Genomic DNA, 12008 nt, shown 5'->3' on the forward strand with positions numbered 1-12008 from the left:
TTGTAAACTGCTTAAAGAAGTATCTGGCAAAAAGCAAGGTCTTGATAAATGTTAGTCTTAGTAATTGGTAACAATAATAGTAATAGTATTAGCATTATTGTCTTCATTTGGCAGGTGAGGAAATGTAGGTGGAGAGAGGTTAAATATTTTTATCTACCACTTGCTAGCATATTTAAATATAAGAACACTTACATTAGAACAAATTCACTGCAACTATTATTTTAACCATTATTCACTAGGAAAAATAAATTAAAGAGGTTAAATAGCTCACCAAATTCTCAGCTAGAAAGTTGTGATATGAATTCGGGCCTTTATGCACTTAACACTCGCTTCTCCATTATATCTCAGTGTCATAACTACCCACCCTCTCCTAGATGTTTGTCACTGACAGTATCTGAATAAATATAGTATCTTTAGATTCTGCCCTTTTATCTCTACTTCTATGAGAACTGGGCAATGATAATAGGTCAAATTCTCATATCTTTTTAAATATCCCATCATTTCAACCAGTTAAAATTGGTACCTCATTCCTAAGAGATTCCAGCAGAACCTTCCCAGGGTATTTTATGTTGTTTTGCATGGTGACAACAGTTTCAGCAGCTTCTCTGACTTTTTTTTGCCATTTACAGAGACCAGAGTAGTATAGGGTCCTGTGTTACCCATCTAAGTCCTATGGAAATGGCAATATGGAAGGTTGAGAAGTGCCAAGTCCTGTTAGAGTATCTATGTCATCCTGAAGTATGCCTCAATCAACAAAACAGGTTTTATTGAAATTTAAAAGTTTTGTAGATAATCAAGAAAAAAATTCCTGAACAGTAAAATTTCAATGTCAACACAAATCCATAAAAAATATTTTAAAAGAACTAAACTGTGTTGTAGGTAATGAAGACTTGTTTAAGACAAACGTGATCTGGTTATGTTCTACAAAAGAGGTATAAATAAATGGCTGTGGGACGTATAAGGAGGAGGGATTGTTTTGGTAGTATTGGGGAAAAATAAAGTTTATTTTTTTATTTATTTGAAAGGCAGAATGGCAGGGGAAGAGTGAGAGCAAGAGTGAGATAGAAAGTGGGGCAGACACAGAGAGACACAGAGAGAGAGAGAGAGCATACACTTCCATCTGCTGGCTCACTCCTCAGGTGCCTGCAACAGCCAGGGCTGCTTCATGAAGAAGCCAGTAGTCTGGAACTCAAATCAGGTTACCCAAGTAAACAGCAGGGACCCAATTACTTGAGCCATAGCAAGGGGCCTCCCAGAGTGTGCTTTAGCAAGATGCTAGATCAGAAGTGGAGGCAGAACTGTGTCCTTAGCACTCTGATAGGGAATTCAGGGATCCCAATCACAGCCTAACCCACTGTGCTACAAAATCTGCCCTTTAGAGAAAAATCTTTGTAATGGTTGTATACACTGAATGAATAGCATTTTAATAGCTTAGAAATTTAAAAGTATTCCTGGGTCTGGGTCATACAGAAGACTGACTGAATCTGAATCTCCATGGTATAAGATCCCATGTAGGTGTTTTCAAAAAGCTACTTGGATGAATCTACTATGAAATAGGTTTGAGAATCACTGATTTAGGGAGTAGGATTTCATCAGGAGTTTACCAATTGAGAAGAACATATGAGAATAGTCAGGGGAAAGAATATAATCAAAGTAGTCAGGAAAGATTGTGAGATTGTGTAGGGTTTGGGGAGAGCAGAATAAGGTTTGATTAGATATGAGTATCCATGCAAAGTATGAGAGGGAACACAGGAGAATAATCTTTCATTAACAGGAACAAGAACAAGGGGACAGATCATAGCCAGGGGAGTTTGAATATAATCTTTAAAATATCTAAAACTGTTCTTTACACTACCATTGACAATTACATATTGGTTTTCCTCATCTCTTTTTAAATTTTTTATTTGCATGAAGGGAACAAAATTTATTTCTTCCTACATACAGTTTTAAGAGCATAATACTTTCCCCCACCCTCCTTTCCTTGCTCTCATTCTTCCTCTTCTTCCCTTTCTTGTTTTCCTTTTTTTTTTTTTTTTTTTTTTACAGGCAGAGTTAGACATATGAGAGAGAGAGAGAGACAGAGAGAAAGGTCCTCCCTCCATTGGTTCACTCCCCAAATGGCCGCTATGGCCGGCGCTGTGCCGATCCGAAGCCAGCAGCCAGGTGCTTCCTCCTAGTCTCCCATGCAGGTGCAGGGAGCCCAAGCACTTGGGCCATCCTCCACTGCCTTCCCAGGCCACAGCAGAGAGCTGGACTGGAAGAGGAGCAACCGGGACAAGAACCCAGGTTGCCAGTGCCATAGGTAGAGGATTAGCCTAGTGAGCCGTGGCGCCAGCCATCTTATTTTCCTTTTAATTGATACAATGAAATACTTCAATTTATAGTCACAAGCTTAACCTCCACTAAATAAAAAGTTCAATAAGTATTAAGTAGAAAAACCGATGTTACTCAAGAGTATAGACAAGGTCCATAAAATAATCAAATCTCAAAATGTTAAAATTTATTTGTTCATCTAAAGAGTTACAGAGAGAGAGAGAGAGAGAGAGAGAGAGAGAGAATCTTCCATCCACTGGTTTGGTTTACTTGCCAGATGGCTACAACAGCCACGGATGAGACAATCCAAAGCAAGGAGTCAGGAGCTTCATCCGGTATCCAGGTCTCTTACATGGGTGTCAGGGACCAAGACATTTGGGTCATCCACCGCTGTCTCTCCCAAGCCATTAGCAGGGAGCTAGATAGAAAGTGCAACATGCAGGACACAAACCAGCATGCATATGGGATGCTGGGGTCTCAAGTGTCAGCATTATAACCTATGGCACAACACTGGCCCCTAGTTCTCCTCATTCCTGAATAACCTAGATGACTATGCTCAGATAAGAAAGCAATAACCCACAACTTTTCAAACTCAGAGTCACTGACTCATACTACTGCATCAAAACACAAGTCTAACAATAAATTAGTCACATTGCTTTATAAATATCACTTTGAAACTTTTGTGTGTACCTTTTTGTTGCATTATTAAGATATACTAGCTAATAGGGGAAGGAGAGAGAGGGAAGAGAGAGAGTGAGAGAGAGACTGACAAATTGACATAATCCTCTACAATACCTAGGATTCGTCATTTCTTCAATCATAAGATCTACTTTAGGAGACAGAGGTAAAACACATTTTTGCTGATAACATAATATATTTTGCCTGAGTGCTGTTCTTTCTTTCTTTCTTTTTTTTTAAAAATTTATTTGACAGAGTTAGACAGTGAGAAAGAGTTATAGAAAGGTCTTCCTTCCGTTGGTTTACCCCCTAAATGGTCACTATGGCCGGAGCTTTGCCAATCTGAAGCCAGGAGCCAGGTGCTTCTTCCCGGTCTCCCATGCGGGTGTAGGGGCCAAAGTACTTGGGGGATCCTCTGCTGTCCTCTTGGGCCACAGCAGAGAGCTGGACTGGAAGAGGAGCCACCAAGACTAGAACCCAGCGCCTATATGGGATGCCGGCACCACAGGCGGAGAATTAACCAAGTGAGCCACAGCACCAGCCCCGTGCTGTTCTTTCTGATGTCAATAATATTCAAAGCTTGCAATAACTGATGAAAATAATGGAGCAGGTGCAATTTCCTTCATCTGACCCAAAATGTCATGAAGTGACAAATCAGACTGTTCTAAAAGCCTAAACTGCTATATTTTACTTTCTATCATATGTCATTCCCACCGCTGTCAAGAGAAAAAGCAAAGCTATGTACATATTACAAAATCACTTTTTAAAAGTTTGTTTTATTTGCTGCTATTTCTTTTAAATGTAAGCACTATAGCAGCTCATGGCAAGAGCCTCAGATGATCACTGACATCGTAAAAAATAGTGTTAATTGTTAAACGAACAACAGTAGTCACTGTATACTTGCTCCCATGTTGGGCCTCTGTCCCTAATGAATTGTAATATGAGAATCGACTGCAAATTTTCTCCTCAAACTGTACTCTATATGTTGTGTGTGAACATGGGTGCAAATTGTTGAAATCTGTGCTTAACATGGAGTTGGTTCTCTGTATATACTAAAAATGAACCATAATGAAGAAGGAGATGCGAGAGGGAGAGGGAGAGGGAGAGGGAGAGGGAGGTGGTATGGGAGCTGGGAGGGGTATGAGGGAAAGACACACTATATTCCTAAAGTTGTATCTATGAAAAAATGCAGATGGAGTGACTTCAATGTCTGTCCTCCTAACCAGAACATTTATAAGAGTGACAGGGCAACAGGCATGCTCTGGGACTGTCTCTGTCATTCGTGATATGGACTCTCCCTTAATGGGCTAAATTTGAGAAAATGAAAATAAATGCACATGAATTGTCATGTTCCACATTAGTCAGAGGCGACAGCAGGTGCAAAGGCACAAAACTGCAACACCATGGAAAGCCCATGCTGCTCTAAAAATGGTTTCTTGAGGCTGGTGCTGTGGTGTAGTGGGTAAAGCTGCCTCCTGCAGTGCCAGCACCCTATATGGGCACCGGTTTTAGTCCTTGCTTCTCCACTTTTAATCCAGCTCTCTGCTATGGGCTGGGAAAGCAGTAAAAGATGGCCCAAATCCTTGGGCCCCTGCAGCTGCATGGGAAACCCAGAAGAAGCTCCTGGCTCCTGGCTCCTGGATTCAGATTGGCGCAGCTCCCACCATTGCAGCCATCTGGGGAATGAAACAGTGGGTGGAAGACCTCTCTCTCTCTTGCTCTCTCTCTCTCTGCCTCCCCTTCTCTCTCTGTGTGTAATTCTGACTTTAAAATAAATAAAATAATATTTAAAATAAATAAATAAATAAATAAATAAATAATGGCTTCTCTGGCTGCTCCCTAAAATTCTTTACACACTAAAAATCTAAAAGTGCCCTTTCTTTAAAAAAAAAAAGGAATCTGTTTATTTGCTTATTTGAGAGAGAGAAAGAGAAATTAATTTCCCATCTGTTGATTCCCTCTCCAAATGACAGCAACAGTCAGGACTGGGCCAGGCTGATTCCAGGAGCCAGTTCCATCCAGGTCTTCATGAGTGCAGGAATCCAAGTCTATAAGCCATCACCTGCTGCCTCCCAGGAAGGTTAGCAGGAAGGTAGATCAGAAGTGCAGGTAGGATTTGATCCCAGGCCTCAGATAAGGGACACAGGCCTAGCAAGTGCTGGCTTAACCTGCTGTGCCCTAATGCCTGCATCAGCTGCATCATGGTATCTCCTTTTAATCATGCCAATATTTGAAAAAAAATTAGAATCTTAGCTCCAACAGTAATGTCATGTATGTTAATATCCTATCTCCATTCATCAACTTCAGTCATTTGATCTATTTCTAGTCCCTTATCATTTATTTATAATGAAATGCCTGGCAGTACATAAAAGAAATAGGTGAAGACTCAGATAATGCAAACCTTTTCATGAAGTCATGATTCGTTACTTTACCCAAGAACAGAATGTGGACAGAATATGGATCAGAATAATGAATTTTCTGACACATTTAAAATAAGAGATAACATTTATTGAACATTTAATTCAGTTAAGAAATGCGCAAAGGGAACTGAGTAGATGTTTCTCAAAAGGATAAATACAATTGGCTGAAAAATACAAAGAGAAATGCTCAATTAATCATCTGGGAAATGCAAATCAAAACCACAATGACATCTCATCTAACCCAGTTAAAATTGTTGCTATCCGGCTGGCTTCGCGGCTCACTAGGCTAATCCTCCGCCTTGCAGCGCCAGCACACCGGGTTCTAGTCCCGGACGGGGCGCCGCATTCCGTCCCAGTTGCCCCTCTTCCAGGCCAGCTCTCTGCTGTGGCCAGGGAGTGCAGTGGAGGATGGCCCAGGTGCTTGGGCCCTGCACCCCATGGGAGACCAGGAGAAGTACCTGGCTCCTGCCTTTGGATCAGTGCGGTGCGCTGGTCGCAGCGCGCCGGCCGCGGCGGCCATTGAAGGGTGAACCAACCGCAAAGGAAGACCTTTCTCTCTGTCTCTCTCTCTCACTGTTCACTCTGCCTGTCAAAAAAAAAAAAAAAAAAAAAAAAAAAAAAAAAAAAAAAAGTTGCTATCACGAAGGTAACAGTAACGAATTCTGATGAGGAATTGGAGAAAGCAGATACCTGTACACAGCTGGTGGCAATGCAAATTAGTACAAACTCTCAGATTCTAATCAAAATATCATGACAAGAGGGAGTTATGTTATTGCCCTGATTTGACCAGTACACATTGTACTCAGGAGTTGAAATGTCAAACTGCACCCTCAGACATGTATATCTAAAAATATTTGAGAAGTTAATTATCATAACACTCACATCTATTAGATATGAACACTAATTCCATTTTTGCAGATGTAATAGGTAGGTACAGACTACACAAGAATTTGGCCAAAGTAACCTACTTAGAAGTGGAAGAGATTAAATTTGACTGCAAAATCTAGCCCAAGACACCAGTAACTATGCGTTTAACTACTTCATTAAATGCCTCTGAACATTAATATCAAGACTGGTGGGCAACTCATGCTATTTTCTCATTGCTGCTTAATTCATCTTTGCTTTAGGGCAACAGTGGAGAATAAGTTGAAAATGAACAACTGTATCTCAGTAATATCCTTTAGAACTAAAGACAGACAATGAGCAGAGACAACAAATTTCCAGAATCAAATCTCCACCTTCTAATTCAGCAGCCTGAACTTGAGAACCCATGGTTCGGATGTTTGCCCTCTAGGTCTGGTCAACATTAAGAATTCAGCTGAGTTCACATAATATGAAAGACTGGGTTGGCCAAGGTACTCCTGGAAACAGTTATATTTTTGATCAGCTGTTTGGATTTCATAAAAGTTGTAAGGTCTTGAAGGTGAAGAACTCCATCTGTTAACCTCTCATGCTCAACATTTAACAGAACTACAAGCAGAACAGTGATAAAAGAAGATTTTGCAAGAGATGATGGTGGTGGCAATAGCAACAACTAAAAGATTAATGCAAGTATATCTTATGTGTGCATCAATTCAAGGCTTAATATTTTAAATATATGGCATCCCATTTAATCCTAAGAATATATTGCATTACTATCCTACTTTTGCACACACACAGATAAAAGATCAGAGAGCACAGTGACTTTTGTAGTATAAGAGCTGAGATTTAAACTACACTTTCTAATTTTAAATGCAGCACTATTTCCTCCTCCTCACAGCTGCCTCTGGAGCTGTCAAAAATTTCAGCAAGTCATCAAGGTTTCCTTAAAAAGAGCTAAACACCACAGCATGCAGACCCTGGCTTTGTTCCTCTGACTGCTCTAGTTTCTACCAAAAAAATAAAAAATCTAACATGCTACACTGCATAATCCATGGCCTAATCACTGAATTGCAGAGATGGGAAATGTCTAAACTGATGAGTTTAACCAGTGAGTGATCGGATTTTAACACTGAAAGCTAAACTGTAAACCAAAGCATTCTGCCCTTGTTACTAATGTCCAGGTGATTGGAGGCCATGGGGAAAGCTGCTTACCAACACAGGATGCCCCGGACAGTGAATAGGTCCCATCGTCATGGAAACCGCTTCTGCACTCACAGTGGTACCACCCTGGCAGGTTAACGCAGCGAGAATGGTTGTGGCACTCAATGATTCCCTCTGAACATTCATCAATATCTGCCTCAGAAAAAAACACAAGCCCACCAGGACGTTAATTTCTTTTGAAACTAACCTTTCTGTAAACACCAAAAATATTCTCATGTCAACATATCAATTATAGCTGATTAGTCACCTAAAATGAAAATTATAGGAAGAACTGTATCCTATTTCCCTCCCCTCTCCCCCGACACAGAACTTGAATAAACCAAAGCTTAATTCTTGATTGCTATCTAATATATTGTACAATAAGTAAGAATGATGGTCATGAGGACAGCCCTAACTACAAATGCTACGTTGGATTCTGAAGGACCCCAAAACTAAACTGATGGTGTTTCATGTAGTTTTGATATTGGATAGATGACAATTATCAGATTCAATGTTTATAAGTCAGTAATTCCATACATTATTATGTATTCTTTGAAAATACAAACAAATAAATCCAGGAAAGTCAGCAAAATAATGGCCAACCATGTTTTAAAATGGCAGCCTTAGAGACTAGTTATATTTGTATACCCCACTAGGGTTGAAAGAAGAATGACAAAGAGTGTGCTGAGGAACACAGTTTGGAAAGTTCTATTTTAATTCTTTTAATGTTTGCTGTTATTGATTTGTAAGGAGATAGGGAGAGATTGAGTGAGTGAGAGAGAAATCCTTCATGGGCAGGTTAAGGCCCCAGATGCCCACAAAAGCCAATGCTGGGCTAGGCCAAAGCCAGATCCAGAAACTCTGTCCAGAGCTCTTTATATGAGTGGCAAGGACCCAAGTACTTGTTCCATCCCATGCTGCCTACCAGACAAGAGCAGTAAGCTGAACCAGAAGTTGAGGCAGGACTCGATCCCAAGTACTCAGATATGGGAAGAAGGACTCTTCAGTGGATTAACCCACTGTACCACAATGTCTACCTTTTTTAATTCTTTCACAACAGTTGACTGACCATGAAAATCAATCACATCCTCATCCTTCATTCACTCCTGATGAAATAAAGTCTCTGAGCTTTGTCTTTATTCTCTAGGATCTGGTTGTTCAGAACTAGGACATACTTGGATCGTGCATAAATTTTCTAGCCCAAAGATTTGCCATTGAGCTGAGTGAGGCTGACACCACTTCAGAAAGCAGAGTTGGTGATTTTTATACCAGGGTCAGTTCATGCTTGTAGAATTTTTCTATGCAATTATTTCTTGGACTATAGCTATTTCTGGCTAGGAATCTCCCAGTTCTCTTGGAAATATATGAATTATGGTGCATATGAACAGAAATTTAGTTAACATTGAGATACACACATAATGAATAAAATGCATCCCAGATCTCTTCAACAAGGCCTCCTTAAAGGCATCAGCTCAGAAGCAATCAACTCCCAGTGGTTCTACTACCTCAAAAAACCCTGAATTATGCACTGGGCTATGAATTTAGGTTGAAACTTGACACTCATATCTCACAGCATTCCAGCCAAGTAAAGATAGAAAACAAGCAACTCTTAATACTAGACAACTCCACCTTTGCCATTTACTGCCAACTGTCACCGCCTTCCTTAATAGCCTATCTTTCAGCCTCTATTGTGCTTTTCACATACAGACAGCAGCCCTTAGCTTCTAAATGCCATCACTTCTCCAGATCTAATGCTTCATAGCCTTTTCAGATATTGCATTTGGGGTATCTATGCATTTGTTATAAGTGTCCAGAAAATGAATTTAACCAGCTATGTAGACTACCATTTCTCAAATTTGGTAGGTATTGGTTCTGTGGGACATACCTCAGATCACTAAAAATTTCAAAAGTTGAACTAGAGAAGTGACTGGGGGGATATAGCTCATAGAGAGGAGGGACTTGCCCTTGGTTACAGAGTGAGTTCAGTGCTTTTTGAATACAAAACGAGTGGTAGAAAAATAACTAGTAGCTGATTTTCAGAGGTTAATTCTACACATTATGCTGAACAATAACTCTGTAATGGAGCAGCAACAAATTTTACCTCTAAAGTTTATTCCCAAAACTCTCAGAAAGGCAATGATGACCACCACAGACCCTCTCAGGATTTGACTGCTGACCATGTGTCAGGTAATAGGTATGAGAAGTGTTTCATGAAACTAGGGCTTATAAAGCAAAAGCATCTCAAATAACAAAAGCAGTTGTATGTCCTAGTTTGCCTGAGACAGTTCTGATTTATATCTTTTGCCCCTTTCACTCTCAAAAACACCTGGTCATATTATAAATAATTCTTCCATCTTAAAATTCAACAAGGGAATTCCATTTTAAGAGTAAAGGTGGTAGGAATACATTCTCAACTCAAAGGTGTTTCTATTCCCAAAATGAAATGATGAGAGAGAATAGTGTGAATTTCCATAATTTAGCAGGGCAAAAGTTATCTGTGTAGCACAGGCAACTCTCCTAAACCTTGATGCCAACCAGACAGTTATACATCTACAACTTCCCTAAAGACACTAGGGAATCTCTGCCTTGCATTGGAAATGAGAAAAAAAGGGATGTCCCCTGCCCAGGAACTGCACATCCTTCAGCAGATTCCAAGGAATTAGTGGGGATAACCACAGCTCTTCATGCACAGGTACCTGAGATAAGATGCCATGTCTGTAAGTAAAGCCAGAAAACTCATGTTATCTGTAGATATACTGCAACTGAGAATAACTCATATTTTATCCTGTTTATAATATTGGCTGTTTCTTCTGTGTAGTCACAGTATCGAAAGTAACCACCACAGATCCAAATACAGAAAACACTTAGAGGCTTTTCAGCAACACATTGGGGATTTTACAAATTATAAATGATGGTTTCTCCCCAAGCTGAGTTGTGACTGCCTTTGTCTTCAAAGATTTGTTTCTCCCAGTCAGCACTTCCTACTGGCAAACAAGCAAAACATATGCTTTTGAGTAGGGTCCCTATGAGTTCACAGTAGAATCCGACTATCTTGCCAAAGAATTCTGATAAATCATACAAGCCTGACTGCACAATGTGTCAGCCATCCCAAAAGAAATGAGCAAACAAAAAACTCCCTTTTCTACCTACAGAAAAGTTCTAGGGTTTTGTTTAATCCAACATAGACCTGAGAATGTAGCAGAGGAAACAGAGTCTGGAGGATTCTTGAGACTGAAACCTATTCATTTTTATATCCTCAAGGTCAAATGTTAGCTACACAATAACTAACAGTATTGCCCATGTCACACAGTTAAACAAATAGTGAAACATGGTTCAAAACTAGCTGAAAACTGTTTGTCACTGTTCTATCATATGATATTGTTGGTGATTCAAGAAAAATATTATTTACATAAAGATAAAACATTAATTCTCTAAATATCTTAGAGCTAAAATATGTGGAAGGATTATTTTTGAGTTGTGGTGCAATATGTAGGCAGTGACAGGAGTGGGAGAAGTTTTATACTAAGAGTACAAGAGTCAAGACACCAAGGTACAAACCAAATAAAGCTTTGTACTCAGATAATACCTGGGTGTGAATCCTGGTTCTCTTACTTTACAGCTGTATGATTCTGAGCAAGCTGTATATCTTTTTGAGTGTCAGTTTCCTTGGCTTTTAAATGGAGATAATGTTACCCAGCTCATAATGTTGCTTTAAAGATTGAATGGGATCAATGTAAAGCTACTCGGCAAAGCCAGGAAGACATTCATTAGGCCTCCAGTAATTGTTGTTCTTTAATTTATAATCTCCAGTCGGCCAGTGAGGAGCTGTGTGTCTATGCCAATATCATCCAAGTCTTCATCCCTCGATTCCTTACAAGTAAAATGAAAAGATTATGCTAGAACACTCTTCAAGCCCCTTCAAGCCTTTGCAGCCTAGACGATGAGAGATCTGCACTTTGGCTTATGCCTTCATTTGCTACTAACCAGCTAAATGACTGCTAGAATGTCTAAGTGACTTTTTTTTTAACATTAGTTTCCTTATTACCTAAAGAACAATTTTAAAAATACAAGTCTTGTCTGCCTTCCAAAGTGTTAATAAGATGTGAAAAAGTTTTGCAAAGTCAATTAAATGCTAAGCAAAATACACAGTGACATCATTATTGCTGTTCCTTCTTTGCAAGTCCTGATTAGCAACTAATTTGGCTCCATTAATATAAAAGATGCCTGCAATTAATAATGATGCCAATGGCATGGGTGGTTTGGCTCTCTGTTATTTGAATTTTTTTCCTAACTTTGCACAAGAGAAACATACCCTTCCTGTTTATTTCTTTCCAATTTTATGCCTGAAACACTTCGTTTTGTCTATCTACAAAAAATTTCCAAAATTCTTCCAATAAGAACCCGTCTATTCCCATCTCAATTCTCCCCTTCAGTCTGAAAGTCTTATGATCTATTTCTCTAAGCTGATCACTGATACAAGTTCAGATACACAGTTCCCATTGTCTGTGAATTAGATAATCTCAGATGTCACTTCCT

General features: G+C 39.6%; 1 protein-coding gene across 2 annotated transcripts in view; it reads right to left on the reverse strand.

The window, feature by feature from the left end:
• NELL1 (neural EGFL like 1) overlaps positions 1-12008 on the reverse strand; it is a 1050155-nt gene that overhangs the window by 34834 nt on the left and 1003313 nt on the right. The window contains exon 16 of one of the 2 annotated variants that reach the window (XM_002708985.6): positions 7485-7625. The exons of the other annotated variant lie outside the window; for it this stretch is intronic. Coding sequence (XP_002709031.4) covers positions 7485-7625 — 141 coding nt within the window. The remainder of the gene's footprint in view (positions 1-7484; positions 7626-12008) is intronic. 2 annotated transcript variants of the gene reach the window in all.

Source organism: Oryctolagus cuniculus, chromosome 1, assembly GCF_051225735.1.
Source record: "Oryctolagus cuniculus isolate XC-2025 breed Fujian yellow rabbit chromosome 1, ASM5122573v1, whole genome shotgun sequence".
Classification (NCBI taxonomy): domain Eukaryota; kingdom Metazoa; phylum Chordata; class Mammalia; order Lagomorpha; family Leporidae; genus Oryctolagus; species Oryctolagus cuniculus.